This window comes from Scyliorhinus torazame, chromosome 14 (genome assembly GCF_047496885.1).
Source record: "Scyliorhinus torazame isolate Kashiwa2021f chromosome 14, sScyTor2.1, whole genome shotgun sequence".
NCBI classification, from domain to species: domain Eukaryota; kingdom Metazoa; phylum Chordata; class Chondrichthyes; order Carcharhiniformes; family Scyliorhinidae; genus Scyliorhinus; species Scyliorhinus torazame.
In genome coordinates, this window is record NC_092720.1 from 135404149 (window position 1) to 135421606 (window position 17458).

General features: G+C 49.6%; 1 protein-coding gene across 2 annotated transcripts in view; it reads left to right on the forward strand.

Annotated features, from left to right (window-relative positions):
• The window catches only part of boka (BCL2 family apoptosis regulator BOK a), a 123323-nt gene that overhangs the window by 93979 nt on the left and 11886 nt on the right, over window positions 1-17458 (forward strand). For both annotated transcript variants that reach the window (XM_072474931.1, XM_072474932.1), the window contains exon 4: window positions 12859-13022. In XM_072474931.1, coding sequence (XP_072331032.1) covers window positions 12859-13022 — 164 coding nt within the window. The remainder of the gene's footprint in view (window positions 1-12858; window positions 13023-17458) is intronic.

The following is a 17458-nucleotide window of genomic DNA, read 5'->3' on the forward strand; positions in this document are numbered from 1 at the left end:
TACCCTTCTTAAACAAAGGAACAACATTGGCTATTCTCCAGTCCTCCGTGACATCACCTGAAGACAGTGAGGATCCAAAGATTTCTGTCAAGGTCTCAGCAATTTCCTCTGTAGCGTCCTTCAGTATTCTGGGGTAGATCCCATCAGGCCCTGGGGACTTTTCTACCTTAATATTTTTTAAGACGCCCAACACCTCGACTTTTTGGATCTCAATGTGACCCAGGCTATCTACACACCCTTCTCCAGACTCAACATCCACCAATTCCTTCTCTTTGGTGAATACTGATGCAAAGTATTCATTTAGTACCTCACCCATTTCCTCCACACATAGGTTCCCTTGCCTATCCCTCAGTGGGCCAACCCTTTCCCTGGCTACCCTCTTGCATTTTACGTTCGTGTAAAAAGCCTTGGGATTTTCCTTAACCCTATTTGCCAATGACTTTTGTGACCCCTTCAAGCCCTCCTGACTCCTTGCTTAAGTTCCTTCCTACTTTCCTTATATTCCACACAGGCTTCGTCTGTTCCCAGCCTTCTAGCCCTGTCAAATGCCTCTTTTTTCTTTTTGACGAGACCTACAATATCTCTCATTATCCAAGGTTCCCGAAATTTGCCGTATTTATCCTTCTTCCTCACAGGAACATGCCGGTCCTGAATTCCTTTCAACTGACACTTGAAAGCCCCCCACATGTCAGATGTTGATTTACCCTCAAACATCCGCCCCCAATCTAGATTCTTCAGTTCCCGCCTAATAGTGTTATAATTAGCCTTCCCCCAATTTAGCACATTCACCCTAGGACCACTCTTATCCTTGTCCACCAGCACTTTAAAACTTACTGAATTGTGGTCACTGTTCCCGAAATGCTCCCCTACTGAAACTGCTACCACCTGGCCGGGCTCATTCCCCAATACCAGGTCCAGTACAGCCCCTTCCCAAGTTGGACTGTCTACATATTGTTTTAAGAAGCCCTCCTGGATGCTCCTTACAAAATCTGCCCCGTCTAAGCCCCTAGCACTAAGTCTAAGCCCCTAGCACTAAGAACCCGAGGTCACAACGACCAGTAGAGCAGAGCAGTGCCCCATGTGAGAAGAGGAATTGAGAAAGTACTTGAAGGGGAAAGGATGGCCCCTTTGGTCCGAGTTTTGTTCAAATGAAGAGTCCGGTCCAGGTAATATAGGACAAACCTGGTGGGACAACCTAACCGAGATCCATAAAAAGAATGTAGGAAAAGTTTGTAAGTCGATGGCAATCGTGTCTGGCACAATTGCGAGGCACAGAGGAGGTTGTGAGGCCGCTTAGCAGACAGCTTGTAGAGAAAGAAGAGTGAGGGAAATGTTAGTGAATGTAAGAAAGTTAATGAGCAACTCCGAGAGCAGCTAGCAGCTAAAGACAAGGAGATGGCTGATGTCAAACGGGCACACCAATCTTGTATAGTTCACCTAAGCAGCTTTCAGACACAATATGATAACGCATACCAAGATACACAATGCGCAGTTTTGGTAAGAGAAGAGACGGAACAACAGGTAGAACAGTTCAAGAAACAATGCGCAGATTTGAAGGCAGCTTTACGAGCACTCCATAGTTCCACAACGGAACAAAGACAGAGGTCAATAGATCACGCCAAATGTAAACGACAAATAGAGAAGTTGCAGTCACTGCTCTCGGTGCAAAACGGATTCAGCGACACCTTTGGACCGAATTTAGATCAGGGAAATGGCCCCGATTGGCAGGCACTCAATGCCCATAGATATGTAGAAGACACTGAGAATAAGAATAGAGCCCCCCAGGCCCCGAAAAGGAAAGCACCCGCATCACCGACTGCACAGGTAGCACAGACCCCCATGAATTCAGTCACCACACAGTGCACGTCACAGGATCGCGAGGAGCCCAATTTCATTTACACCACCCCACTAACCATCACCCAATTGAGAGATGCCTGCACCAAAATTGAATCATTCGAACCCACAGCAGACCCGCATAATTTCTTTGAGAGAGTACGACAGCAAACAGTTATGTACGGTCTGGACGAAAGTGAGGAAGTTAAGCTTATAGTCATGAGCCTTGACCCATCCGTTAGCTCAGCTTTACCAGAACCACAGAATGTAGGAGGAGGAACCCTACAGGAGATGAAAATGACCATTTTAGATGTGATCGGGTACAACAAGGAAGACTTAGTAGAAGGTTTAAACCAGTGTAGGCAAAAGAAGGGAGAGCATCCGACCGCATTTGCAGGTCGCCTTTGGATCCATTTTAAAGCAGTATTTGGGGATTTGAACTGCGCACACTTAGATAACGACGAGACAACTAAATGGCCCGCACTTTAGTCTCCCACGCCACAGAAGCAGGTCAAAAGGCTTGTGTGAATTACGACCCCGCATACCACGCACACTATGAAGTGTGGATATTAAAGAGACTCTCCAGAGCTTGGGAACAATCCCTACACAGGAAGGCAGATCAGGAACAAATAGAAGCAAATATGCACCCAGTCAGGACTAACCAGGGACCCGAATGGATAAACGAGGGTAGAGGAGAAGTTCAACATCCCCGGGAACCATACCCAAGGGAGCAATACATCAGAGAGCCTGCTCCACCTTATGTGCCCCGGGTGTCATGTTACAACTGTGGGCAGTCAGGACACTTCACCCGAGATTGCAGGAGACCCCCACCACTAGCTAGACTAGTTAAGGGAATTAACTAGTTAAGGGAATTTGGTGCTCACCTGAAGGAGGTGCAGAGAAGCAGAGCTGTGAGGGAGTCTCTGGAGCAATTACATCACAGCCAGCAGGTAAGTGATTGGCTTGTAACTGGTAAGTGATTTCTCTCTCTTTGACTTTCTCTTAGCTGCGTAGTGTAGTTCAAATTTAACTTCAGGTTTAAGTCATGGCAGGAGAGCTCAGACCCGTGTCATGCTCCTCTTGTGAGATGTGGCAAGTCAGGGACCCTTCTGGTGTCCCTGACTCCTTCATCTGCAAGAAGTGTGTCCAACTGCAGCTCCTGTTAGACCGCTTGACGGCTCTGGAGCTGCGGATGGACTCACTTTGGAGCATCCGCGATGCTGAGGAAGTTGTGGATAGCACATTCAGTGAGTTGGTCACACCGCAGATTAAAATTACTGAGGCAGATAGGGAAAGGGTGACCAACAGACAGAGGAAGAGTAGGAAGGCAGTGCAGGGATCCCCTGCGGTCATCTCCCTCCAAAACAGATTTACCGTTTTGGAAACTGTTGGGGGAGATGGCTCACCAGGGGAAGGTGGCAGCAGCCAGGTTCATGGCACCGTGGCTGGCTCTGCTGCACAGAAGGGCGGGAAAAAGAGTGGCAGAGCTATAGTGATAGGGGATTCAATTGTAAGGGGAATAGACAGGCGTTTCTGCGGACGCAAACGAGAATCCAGGTTGGTATGTTGCCTCCCTGGTGCAAGGGTCAAGGATGTCTCGGAGCGGCTGCAGGGCATTCTGGAGGGGGAGGGTGAACAGCCAGCTGTCGTGGTGCATATAGGCACCAACGATATAGGTAAAAAACGGGATGAGGTCCTACAAGCTGAATTTAGGGAGTTAGGAGTTAAACTAAAAAGTAGGACCTCAAAGGTAGTAATCTCAGGATTGCTACCAGTGCCACGTGATAGTCAGAGTAGGAATGACAGGATAGCTAGGATGAATACGTGGCTTGAGAGATGGTGCAAGAGGGAGGGTTTCAAATTCCTGGGACATTGGGACCGATTCTGGGGGAGGTGGGACCTGTACAAATCGGACGGTCTGCATCTGGGTGGGACCGGAACCAATGTTCTCGGGGGGGTGTTTGCTAGTGCAGTTGGGGAGGGTTTAAACTAATGTGCCAGGGGGATGGGAACCGATGTAGGAAGTCAGTGGGGACAGAAACAAAAGGCAGGAAGGGAGAGTGTGTAAAGCATGACCAGAGAAAGCAGGGCAGAGAGCAAGGAAGGTCTACACTAAACTGCATTTATTTCAATGCAAGGGGCCTGACGGGCAAAGCGGATGAACTCAGGGCATGGACGGGCACATGGGACTGGGATATTATAGCTATGACTGAAACATGGCTAAGGGAGGGGCAGGACTGGCAGCTCAATGTTCCGGGGTACAGATGCTATAGAAAGGATAGAACAGGAGGTAAGAGAGGAGGGGGAATGGCATTTTTGATTAGGGAGAACATCACGGCAGTACTTAGAGGGGATATATCCGAGGGTTCGCCCACTGAGTCTATATGGGTAGAACTGAAAAATAAGAAGGGAGAGATCACCTTGGTAGGACTGTACTACAGGCCCCCAAATAGTCAGCGGGAAATTGAGGAGCAAATATGTAAGAAGATTACAGATAGCTGCAAGAATAATAGGGTGGTAGTAGTAGGGGACTTTAACTTTCCCAACATTGACTGGGACAGCCATAGCATTAGGGGCTTGGATGGAGGGAAATTTGTTGAGTGTATTCAGGAGGAATTTCTCATTCAGTATGTGGATGGACCGACTAGAGAGGGGGCAAAACTTGACCTCGTCTTGGGAAATAAGGAAGGGCAAGTGACAGAAGTGCTAGTGAGGGATCACTTTGGGACAAGTGACCATAATTCCATTAGTTTTAAGATAGCTATGGAGAATGATAGGTCTGGCCCAAGAGTTAAAATTCTTAATTGGGGCAAGGCCAATTTTGATGGTATCAGACAGGAACTTGCAGAGGTAGATTGGGGGAGACTATTGGCAGGCAAAGGGACGGCTGGTAAATGGGAGGCTTTTAAAAATGTGTTAACCAGGGTGCAGGGTAAGCACATTCCCTTTAGAGTGAAGGGCAAGGCTGGTAGAAGTAGGGAACCCTGGATGACTCGAGATATTGAGACTCTGGTCAAAAAGAAGAAGGAGGCATATGACGTACATAAGCAACTGGGATCAAGTAGATCCCTTGAAGAGTATAGAGATTGTCGAAATAGAGTTAAGAGGGAAATCAGGAGGGCAAAAAGGGGACATGAAATTGCTTTGGCAAATAATGCAAGGGAGAATCCAAAGAGATTCTACAGATACATAAAGGGGAAAAGAGTAACTCGGGACAGAGTCGGGCCTCTTAAGGATCAACAAGGACATCTATGTGCAGAGCCACAAGAGTTGGGTGAGATCCTGAATGAATATTTCTCATCGGTATTCACGGTGGAGAAAGGCATGGATGTTAGGAAACTAAGGGAAATAAATAGTGATGTCTTGAGAAGTGTGCATATTACAGAGAAGGAGGTGCTGGAAGTCTTAAAGCGCATCAAGGTAGATAAATCCCCGGGACCTGATGAAATGTATCCCAGGATGTTGTGGGAGGCTAGGGAGGAAATTGCGGGTCCCCTAACCGAGATATTTGAATCATCGGTAGCCACAGGTGAGGTGCCTGAAGATTGGAGAGTGGCGAATGTTGTGCCCTTGTTTAAGAAGGGCAGCAGGGAAAAGCCTGGGAACTACAGACCGGTGAGCCTAACGTCTGTAGTAGGTAAGTTGCTAGAAGGTATTCTGAGAGACAGGATCTACAAGCATTTAGAAAGGCAAGGACTGATTCGGGGCAGTCAGCATGGCTTTGTGCGTGGAAAATCATGTCTCACAAATTTCATTGAGTTTTTTGAGGGAGTGACCAAGAAGGTAGATGAGGGCAGTGCAGTAGATGTTGTCTACATGGACTTTAGCAAAGCCTTTGACAAGGTACCGCATGGTAGGCTGTTGCAGAAGGTTAAAGCTCACGGGATCCAGGGTGAGGTTGTCAATTGGATTCAAAATTGGCTGGACGACAGAAGGCAGAGGGTGGTTGTAGAGGATTGTTTTTCAAACTGGAGGCCTGTGACCAGTGGTGTGCCTCAGGGATCGGTGCTGGGTCCACTGTTATTTTTGATTTATATTAATGATTTGGATGAGAATTTAGGAGGCATGGTTAGTAAGTTTGCAGATGACACCAAGATTGGTGGCACAGTGGATAGTGAAGAAGGTTATCTAGGATTGCAACGGGATCTTGATCAATTAGGCCAGTGGGCCGACGAATGGCAGATGGAGTTTAATTTAGATAAATGTGAGGTGATGCATTTTGGCAGATCGAATCAGGCCAGGACCTACTCAGTTAATGGTATGGCGTTGGGGAGAGTTATAGAACAAAGAGATCTAGGAGTACAGGTTCATAGCTCCTTGAAGGTGGAGTCGCAGGTGGACAGGGTGGTAAAGAAGGCATTCGGCATGCTTGGTTTCATTGGTCAGAACATTGAATACAGGAGTTGGGACGTCTTGTTGAAGTTGTACAAGACATTGGTACGGCCACACTTGGAATACTGTGTGCAGTTCTGGTCACCCTATTATAGAAAGGATATTATTAAACTAGAAAGAGTGCAGAAAAGATTTACTAGGATGTTGCCGGGACTTGATGGTTTGAGTTATAAGGAGAGGCTGGATAGACTGGGACTTTTTTCCCTGGAGCGTAGGAGGCTTAGGGGTGATCTTATAGAGGTCTATAAAATAATGAGGGGCATAGATAAGGTAGATAGTCAACATCTTTTCCCAAAGGTAGGGGAGTCTAAAACTAGAGGGCATAGGTTTAAGGTGAGAGGGGAGAGATTCAGAAGGGCCCAGAGGGGCAATTTCTTCACTCAGAGGGTAGTGAGTGTCTGGAATGGGCTGCCAGAGGTAGTAGTAGAGGCGGGTACAATTGTGTCTTTCAAAAAGCATTTAGATAGTTACATGGGTAAGATGGGTATAGAGGGTTATGGGCCAAGTGTGGGCAACTGGGACTAGCTTAATGGTAAAAACTGGGCGGCATGGACTGGTTGGGCCGAAGGGCCTGTTTCCATGCTGTAAACTTCTATGATTCTATGATTCTAGCCCCCAGATATGAAAGAGAACACCACCCACAGCAGCTACACGGTCCCAGCTTCCCCATGCAAACTGTGAGCGCTTTCCCGCCACTTCTCATGGCAGAGACACCTCAGCAATGCCACTTCATTTTTGTTTCTCTCCTCCTTCCTCTCTTCTTCGGTCACACTACACCGACTCCATATGCTAGTTACACCCCAGGCCAAATGTGATTGCGGCTAACAAATATATAAAACTGGCTGCCCCGAAATTCGGCTGGTTAAGAGAAGCCTCAACCTCCCATGGCTTTGAGTTAAGAAAGACTGGCAGAAGAAATTGTCCACCCACTCCAAGCATTGACCACAAGCTGCGAGAGTCTCGGTACTTGAAACATTTGCGTTTCTTGTCTCTCCAAAATGGTATTTCAAAAGAAAAATGAGGGAGTCACATATGGTGACGATTTTGATGGGTAATTGAAGTTAAGGAGAGAAAGACAAACAAAATGAGATGTTAACCAACGATAATAACAGATATTATGCTTGCACCCCCATGAATATACGAAGAACAGAAGACAAGATGAAGAGAGGACTGATGGCCTACATTGTGATCATCGTTGGACTCCTACAACTGCGCGCGTTACAAGCCTCTGTACCCCACACCACACCGGCCTCGACATGACCATACAATATGAGACCCCTAGCCCGGACACCACACCTCACATGAAAATAAACACTGATACCACCACATGGTGCGAAAACATTGTAAAATGGTATTCCCTTTCCTATACAGTAGAAGCAATACTCTGCAGTGTCGTTCAGACATTTAGATTCCGCAAATGACGAAGGAGAGCCTCCTGCTCCACGATATACACACTCCTAGCCCCTTTCCTTGGAATCCAACAAACCCCACAAACCTTTTAAACCTTTTTCACTGACAAAATAAAAATATTGTACTTCTTCTATGACTGTAATAGATTAAGTAGAGATGTGATAATGCTGTTTATTTCTTTAAAATTTTTGTGTTGTACATAAGTTCCTTTGTGATATTTGCCAGCAGCATGAGAGTAGCTTAGGTAATGATAGTTAGAGGTGCCCTTGTGTAAATAAGTTAAATGTGTAATGATTAAATGTTTTATAGTGGCCCCTTAGAGTTTATGAATTTATGATGTGTTGATAAAATTAGGTAAATGCTCCAAAAACATAGGATAGAGTAGTGTAGAACCTGTCCTTGACCAAGGGTAACCGGCACACCAAGGACGGATGAGGATCAACAGTATGATCCACCACGCTTCGCGTTCAGGATCAAAAGGACGGGATGTAGCCATCTGGGATGGCCACTTACAAGCCCAGAGTCCTGTGGGACCACATCCATTGTGAACCCCTCTTATAAGAGTGTGAGAATTAGAAGGTGTAGTCGGCCACTTGGCCCTTCGAGACTGCTCTGCCATGCAGCAAGGTTTCCAAGGCTGTTTTCCACCATCCCACACTATCTCCATGACCCGTAATTCCCTTGGTACCCAACTTAACATTCCTGTGCTGAGATCACTGCAGTTTTCTCATGGAAAGCCAGACTGACACTCCAGTGCAGTACTGAGAGCATGGCGCTGTCGGAGGTGTCGTCTTTCGGATGAGCTTTAAACCGAGGCCCCATCCACTTGCTTGGGTGGGTATAAACAATTCCATGGCACTATTCTGAAGAGCAGGGGAGTTAACCAAGGTGTCCTAGCCAATAGGTATCTGTAAAGAAGAGATTATTCCGTCATTTATGCATTGCTGTGGGATTTTGCTGAGGCCAAAGCAATTGTGCTTCCTACAGCAGTGACTACGCTTCAAAAATACTTAGTTGTCGGTAAAGCATTTTGAGATGTCCAGTGGTGTTGAAAAGCACCAAAAAATATGTATATTTTTTTCTTTCATCTACTCCATTTGATAGTGAGTGGACATTACCACCATTCTTTGAATAAAGAAGGATACTCTGGTAGAGAGAAGGGGAGGACACAGTTATTGTGGCGCAGGTCGAACAAATGACTTGGGAAAGAGTAAACAAGAGGTCCTAGAGAAAACTTAGGAGCTGAATTGAAGAACAAGATCTCGAGGGGCATAGTCACAAACTGAATAACTTCCAGATTAGTCCGAGATGTTCGCTTTTTGACTGAAACGCGCTGATAATCTTTAGAGAGGACGGTTGCTGGCCAGGAATCTCAGGCATGTTTTCCACCCAGATGGCTCATGGTTTATCCACATCCACCCAGTAAGTGAGAACTATCACACTCAAACCAAGGCTTCCAGCAGAGGAACAATGTCACCCTCCCACTTTTTGAATTCTGCTTTGTGAAACTGGATTTCAAGAGCTCTTCAGCTTTTTGGAAGGTTTCCATTGAGAAGCATCTGAAGCATACACACAGCAGCTTTAACATTCACACAAAACCAAATGCTGCAGCTTCAGCTCCAGTGTTGAAATTGCTCCTTCAATCTCAAGGGCAGCACGATGGCACAGTGGTTAGCACTGCTGCCTCACAGCGCCATGGACTCGGGTTTAATTCCAGCCTCAGGTGACTGTCTGTGTGGAGTTTGCACTTTCTCCCAGTGTCTGCGTGGGTTTCCTCCGGGTGCTCCCGTTTCCTCCCACAGTCCAAAGATGTGCGGGCTAGCTTGACTGGCCATGCTAAACTGCCGTTAGTGTCCAAACATGAGCTGGTTAGGTGAGGTTATGGGGTTACGGGGCGAGGACAGGGGAATGGGCACTAGGTAGAGTGCTCTTTCAGGGGGTCAGTGCAGACTTGATGGGCCGAATGTGCCTCCTTCTGCACTGCAGGAATTCTATGGTTCTATGATTCTAAATTTAAAATCAGCTCAGTACCAAGTTAAACAGAGTCATTGTGAAGCGAGGCCAAGTCACAGCGACATTATGGCTCAGCAGTCCCCCATGCCCATTCACCGACTCTATTCCCAAAGTTTCTTTCCTTCAAATTGCACTTTCTTTTTAAAATCGTGTAGGGAGCGTATTCCAGGGGATTAACATTCGCTGCATAAAATAATTATTCTTCACATTCCTCCCCGCACCCCCCAACCATATTTCTTGCTGAAAATCTTACATCTGTGTCCCTCGTCATTGTACCATTAACTAATTGAAATAGTTTATTTCTTCTTATCTACATCGTAATCCTGTCAAATCTCCCCTCAATATTCTTTGGTCCAAGAACAAGCCCAGCTTCATAGAATACTAGAATCGGTACAGTGCAGAAGGTGGCCATTCAGTCCATCAAGTCTGCACTGATGCTCCAAAAGAGCACCCTACCTAGGCCCAATCCCTTTCCCTATAACCTCACCTAGCCATTGGACACTAAGGGGCAATTTATCATGGCCAATCCACCTAACCTGCACATCTTTGGACTGTAGGAGGAAACCAGAGCAAATACCACACACACGGTCACCCGAGGTCGGAATCGAACCTGGGTCCCTGTGCTTTGAGGCAGCAGTTCTAACCACTGTGCCACCGTGCTGCCCAACCTTTTCAAACCTAAACTTGTAGCTAAGTCTTCTCATCCTTGAAACCATTTTAGTAAATCTCCCCTTCAACCCCTTGAGGACCTTCACATCCTTCCTAATGTGTGGTGATCAGGGGCGACATTCTCCGACCCCCCGCCGGGTCGGAGAATCATCGGGGGCTGGCGTGAATCCCGCCCCCGCCGGTTGCCGAAGTCTCCAGCACTGGATATTCGGCGGGGCGGGAATCGCGCCGGTTGGCGGGCCCCCCCGCTCGATTCTCCGGCACGGATGGGCTGAAGTCCCGCCGATAAATTGCCTGTCCCGCCGGCATAAATTAAATCACCTACCTTACCGGGGGGACAAGGCGGCGCGGGCGGGCTCCGGGGTCCTGGGGGGGGCGCGGGGTGATCTGGCCCTGGGGGGTGACCCCACGGTGGCCTGGCCCGCGATCGGGGCCCACCAATCCGCGGGCGGGCCTGTGCCATGGGGGCACTCTTTCCCTTCCGCCTCCGCCACGGTCTCCACCATGGCGGAGGTGGAAGAGACTCCCTCCACTGCGCATGCGTGGGAAACTGTCAGCGGCTGCTGACGCTCCCGCGCATGCGCCGCCTGGAGATGTCATTTCCGCGCCAGCTGGCGGGGCAACAAAGGCCGTTTCCGCCAGCTGGCGGGGCGGAAATCCCTCCGGCGTCGGCCTAGCCATCAATGTTGGGGCTCGGCCCCCAAAGATGCGCCGTTTTGGGCGCCAGTCGGCGGACATTGCGCCGTTTCCGGAGAATTTCGCCCCAGAACGGGATGCAATTAGGTAATGCTTGAGTGGAGTCGGGGAAAGGGCGGGTAGGCGCTGCCAAATGTTAGTAACTATTACTGGGCAGCGAATATAGCCATGATCAGGAAGTGGGGGGAGAGTCAGCATGGGAGCGTATGGAGGCGGCTTCATGCAAGGGCACGAGTCTGGGGGCGTTGGTAACTGCGCCTCTGCCGTTCCCGCTGGCACGGTACTCCACCAGCCCCATGGTGGTGGCGGCCCTGAGAGTCTGGGGCTTGTGGAGGAGACATGTGGGAGCAGATGGAGCATCGGTCTGGTCCCCAATCTGTAATAATCACCGGTTTGCCCCGGGAAGTATGGATGGGGGGTTCAGGATATGGCGGAGAGCAGGGATTGAGAGGATGGGGGATATGTTTATAGAGGGGAGCTTTCCGAGCATGAGGGCGCTGGAGGAGAAGTTTGTGTTGGCGCGGGGAAACAAATTCAGGTACCTACAGGTGCGGGACTTCCTGCGTAGACAGGTGTCAACCTTCCCATTCTTACCACCAAAGGGGATTCAGGACAGGGTAGTTTCCAGAGGGTGGGTATGAGAAGGGAGCGTCTCCGACATTTACAAGGAACTTATGGGGTCAGAGGAGACGCAGACCGAGGAGCTGAAGCGCAAGTGGGAGGAGCTGGGAGGAGAGATAGAGGATGGTCTATGGGCAGACGCGTTGAGTAAAGTCAACGCGTCCACAACATGTGACAGGCTCAGCCTGATACAATTCAAGGTCGTTCATCGGCCTCACATGACAGTGGCCCGGATGAGCAGATTCTTTGGGGTGGAAGACAGGTGTGCAAAGTGTGCGGTAGGACCAGCGAACCATGTCCACATGTTCTGGACATGTCTGAAGCTTAGGGGATTTTGGCAGGGGTTTGCAGATGTCATGTCCACGGTGTTAAAATCAAGGGTGGTACCGAGTCCAGAGGTGGCGATTATCGGGGTGTCGGAAGATCCGGGAATCCAGGAGGAGAAAGAAGCAAACGTTCTGGCCTTTGCTTCCCTGGTAGCCCGGAGACGGATACTATTAGCTTGGAGGGACTCAAAGCCCCCAAAGTCAGAGACCTGGCTATCGGACATGGCTAGCTTTCTCTGTCTGGAGAAAATCAAGTTCGCCTTGAGAGGGTCAATGTTAGGGTTCGCCCGGAGGTGGCAACCGTTCGTCGACTTCTTTGCGGAAAATTAATCGTCAGCAGAAGGTGAGGGGGGGGTTAGTTTAGCTGAGAGTAGGGGGTTAATGAAGGTGGGACCTGGAAGGGGGGAGACGGCTTTTGCACTATGTTTATAGATTCATGTACATTGTTTACATTGTTTATTTTGTTGTTGTAATACCAAAAATACCTCAATAAAATGTTTATTTAATAAAAAAAAGAACTGGATGCAATTTTAGGGGATTCCCAGGAGAGTGACAATTCCGAGAAGTTTGTCAACGCACAGAATGGGTTCAAAACCATTGATTTATGTGATGGCTTGGCACAGAACCTTCCATATTTAATTGAAAAGGCTATGGGAAAAAGGCAGGGAAATGGTGAAAACTCTTTCAGTGAGCCAACACAGACATAATGTGCAGAATGGCCCCCTGTTCTGTACAATTCTAGAATTCAAAATCATTGAAGGAAATAATGTGTGGATATCAATCAGGAAAAAGAATCATGGTTCTATATATTCTCCTGTACCTTTATGGACCTATATATTGAATGCTCTTGACTCTTTATGATTCTATATGTTAAGTGCTCCTGTATTTTGTTGTGTAGGTATAACCTGGGGGAAGGTGGTGGCCTTGTATGCTGTAGCTGGAGGACTAGCCATTGACTGTGTGAAGCAGGGGCAGCACTCCATGGTACACACGATAGTCGATTGCTTAGGAGAGTTTGTCCGGAAAACACTGGTGACATGGCTTAGGAGGCGAGGAGGATGGGTAAGAGACAATCTTTTCAGTTACTTTCAATATTTATAATAATATGGGTCCCATCAACACAATGAATAATGATTTTTACCCAAATAATGCAAAGATTGGAGTACCCCTGCCTCTAAGTCAGAAACTCCAGGTTGAAGTTCCACTGCAGGACATGATGGGCAAGGAATATTACAGCCAAACAGATTTAGTATCAGTTTGTAAATCCTTCCAACACACACTAACAGTAGGTGGTAAGAGTGGGAGAAATTCCTGGTCAGCCTTCTGATGGAAAGAAATTGGAGCCTCTACCATTGCTCTCCATAGTTCCAGCAAACAACACACAAAAGTGTATGTTGCCACAGCAATTCGGAGGCTAGATGGTCTGTGCAGATCAGATTGGTGCCAAAAGCACTGGGTTTGATCCCTGTTCCTCCTGGGGTGAATTCGGGACCTGCCTCCTGCCCTACCTGTGGTGGGGATCTTGGCTATTGTTACCTCCCTTCGAGCAGGGGACCCGAAGAAGAATGCAATGATTACTTATCATGGGCAGGATTCTCCGACCCTCCGCCGGGTCGGTGAATCGCCGGAGGCTGGCGTGAATCCCGCCCCCGCCGGTTGCCGAATTCTCCGGCACTGGATATTCGGCGATGGGCCGAAGTCCCGCTGCTGGAATGCCTGTCCCGCTGGCGAGAATCAAACCACCTCTCTTACCGGCGGGACTAGGCGGCGCGGGCGGGCTCCGGGGTCCTGGGGGGGGTGCGCGGGGTGATCTGGCCCCGGGGGGTGCCCCCACGGTGGCCTGGCCCACGATCGGGGCCCACCCACCTGCGGCGCGCCAACCACTCCGGCGTGGGCCTAGCCCCTCAAGGTGAGGGCTTGGCCCCTAAAGGTGCGGAGAAATCCGCACCTTTGGGGCGGCCCGACGCTGGAGTGGTTCCCGCCACTCCATCCCGCCGGGACACCCCGCCCCGCCGGGTAGGGGAGAATCCCGGCCCATGTTGTCAAGCCTCCAACTCAAAGATCTCAGTTTGATCACTGATGCTGTTCAGGTTTGTTAGGGTCTTACAGGTTGCTTCAATGCCCCAGGAATTAGAGACGGAAAAATCGAGCAAGGTTTTACCCTGAATATCAGTTCCTTCTGTGTACCAATGTAGGACAATGATTCAGGGCCTATAACAATAGCTGCCCATACATGAAGGTAAGTGGTTTTTATATTGCAGAACTTTACAATTTTCATCCTTCAATCCAAAGATGTGCAGTTAAGGTGGATTGGCCATGCTAAATTGTCCCATCATGTCCAAGGATGTGTAAGTTAGGTGGGGTTACGGAGATAGGGGGCAGGAGGAGTGGGCCTCGGTAGGGTGCTCTTTTTCGGAGGGTCGGTGCAGACTCGATGGGCCGAATGGCGTCCTTCTGCACTGTAGGAATTCTATGGTTCAATGTTCAAATCTCTCCGTGGACGCAACCCTTGCCATCTCCATAACTTCCAAGGACTTACATTTTCCTAAGGCCTTTCCTTCCTTCGCCCCATCATTGGCAGTCATTCATTATATCCTGAAACGCTGGAATTCCCTCCCTAAACACCTCCAGCTTGCTATCTCTCTCTCCTCCTTAAAATCTACTTCTTTGGCTCTTTGAAGTTACAACAATGTACAATGCTTAAGATTGGCAGTAGGCCAAAAGATTGGGAATTTTTAAGAAATCGACAAAAGATAATTTTAAAAAGGGAGACATTGGAGTGGGAGAGAAAACTAGCAAGAAATGTAAAAACTTCCATAAAAATGAAAAGAACAGTGACAGTGAGTGTTGGCTCAGAGGATGAGACTGGGAATTGATAATGGGAAACGCCAAAATGGCAGAGACTTTGTAGAAATATTTGTAGAAGACAGCATGGTTGCACAGTGGTTAGCACTGCTGCCTCACAGCACCTGGGACCCGGGTTCAATTCTGGCCTTGGGTCACCATCTATGTGGAGTTTGTACATTATCCCCGTGTCTGCGTGGTTTTCCACCGGATGCTCCAGTTTCCTCCCACATTCCAAAGATGTACGGGGTAGGTGGATTGGTTGTGCTAAATTGCCCCTTAGTGTCCAGTATTGTGAAGGTTGGGTGATGGGGTTGCAGGGATAGGGTGGGACATGGATCGGTGTGGACTTGATGGGCTGAATGGCCTCTTTCTGCACTGTAGGGATTCCATGGATTATATAGATATATCCCAGGAATGATTTTAAAAATCAATGAACAAAAGAGAGAGGAATTTAAAACAAGATCCTGGGGCGGGATTCTCCCCTGCCCGGCAGGGCGGGCGGTCCCGGCACCGAGGAGTGGCGTGAACCACTCCAGCGCCAGGTCGGCCGGAAGGTGCAGAATCCTCCGCACCTTCAGGGGCTAGGCCGGCGCCGGCCGGGTTGGCGCCATGCCAACCGGCGTCAAAGGGCTTGGCGCCGTGCCAACCGGCGCCGAAGGGCCTCCACCGGCCGGCGCGAGTTGGCGCGTGCACGGGAGAGCCAGCGTATGCTGCCGTCATCCCAGCGCATGTGCCGGGGGGTTCGTCGCCGCATCGGCTGTGGCGGAGGTCCACAGCAGCGAGTGCGGAGGGAAAGAGTGCCCCCACGGCACAGGCCCGCCCGTGGATCGGTGGGCCCCGATCGCGGGCCAGGCTACCATGGGGGCACCCCCCGGGGCCAGATCTCCCCCGCGCCCCCCCCGAGACCGCCCGCAGAGTCAGGGCCTGCCGGTAAGTACCTGGTCTAATTTACGCTGGTGGGACCGGCCTAAAACGGGTGGCCGCTTGGCCCATCGCGGGCCGGAGAATCGCCGGGTGGGGGGGGGCTGCTGCCAGCGGCCGCCGATCGGCGCGGCGTGATTCCCGCCCCCGCCAAAACCCTGGTCCCGGAGAATTCGGCAGCCGGCAGGGGCGGGATTCATGCCGCCCCCCGGCGATTCTCTGGCCCGGCGGGGGGTCGGAGAATCCGCCCCAGATTATTAGGGGAAAAATACTAGAAAATCTAATCAGACTAAAGCTGACAAGTCCTTTGGATCTGATGGCCTGCATCCGAGAGTCTTAAGATAAGTAGTTGCAGAGATAGTGGGTACATTGGTTGTAATCTTCCAAAATTCCTAAATTCTAAAAGAGTCCAAGCAGATTGGAAAACCACAAATATACCACCAATATTCAAGAAAGGAGGGAGACCAAAAGCAGGAAACTATAGGCCAGTTACTCTAGCTTTTGTCATTGGGAAAATGCTAATGTCCATTATTAAAGCCGTAGCAGCAAGACATTTAGAAAATCATAATATAAGCAGGCAGAATCAACGTGGCTTTGTGGAAGGAAAATCAAGGCTAGGATTCTCTAACATTGCGGCTAAGTGTTGACGTCAGTGGAAACACCGGAGTGTTTCACGCCGGCGCCAACGGGCCTCCTGACCCAGTGATTCCGCAGCCCACAGGGGTCAGCATGGCGCCAGAGTGCTGCACGCAGCGCCAGTGCCGATACTCGGCCCTGCACTGCCGACCGTGGGTCCGCGTGGGCCTGCGCAACATGGCAGAGCCACACACGGCGCGCAACCGCCGATCGGTGCCCCCGATCGCGGGCCTGGGCCATCGTGGAGGCCCCCCCCCGAAGTCTATTCCCCCCGCCCCCCCCTACCCAGACGACCACCGTGGCCGCGGGTCCGAGTTCCCGCCGGAACCATGTTAGAACCACACCGGCGGAACTCGGCCGGTCGATGGCGGAGAATCGCTTCTCTGTGGGGGGCCTCTTTCAACGGCCCGCAGCTGGCGGCGGTTCTCCTGTCGCCGGGCTGTCTCGGCTTCAACTCCGATTCTCCAAGCCGGTGCGGGCTCGGAGGATTCCGGCCCATGTTTGACAAAATTATGTGAGTTCTTTGAGGATGTAAGTAGGCTGGATAAACGGGAACCAGTGTGGTGTATTAGGATTTCCAAAAGGCATCTGGTAAGTTCCCCATAAAAAATTACTGTACATGCTGGAGGGTGTGCAGAGGAGATTCACTAGGTTAATCCCAGAGCTGAAGGGGTTGGATTACGAGGAGAGGTTGAGTAGACTGGGACTGTACTCGTTGGAATTTAGAAGGATGAGGGGGGATCTTATAGAAACAGATAAAATTATGAAAGGAATAGGTAGGATAGATGCGGGCAGGTTGTTTCCATTGGCGGGTGAAAGCAAAACTAGGGAGCATAGCCTCAAAATAAGGGGAAGTAGATTTAGGACTGAGTTTAGGAGGAACTTCTTCACCCAAAGGGTTGTGAATCTATGGAATTCCTTGCCCAGTGAAGCAGTAGAGGCTCCTTCATTAAATGTTTTTAAGATAAAGATAGATAGTTTTTTGAAGAATAAAGGGATTAAGGGTTATGGTGTTCGGACCGGAAAGTGGAGCTGAGTCCACAAAAGATCAGCCATGATCTCATTGAATGGTGGAGCAGGCTCGAAGGGGCCAG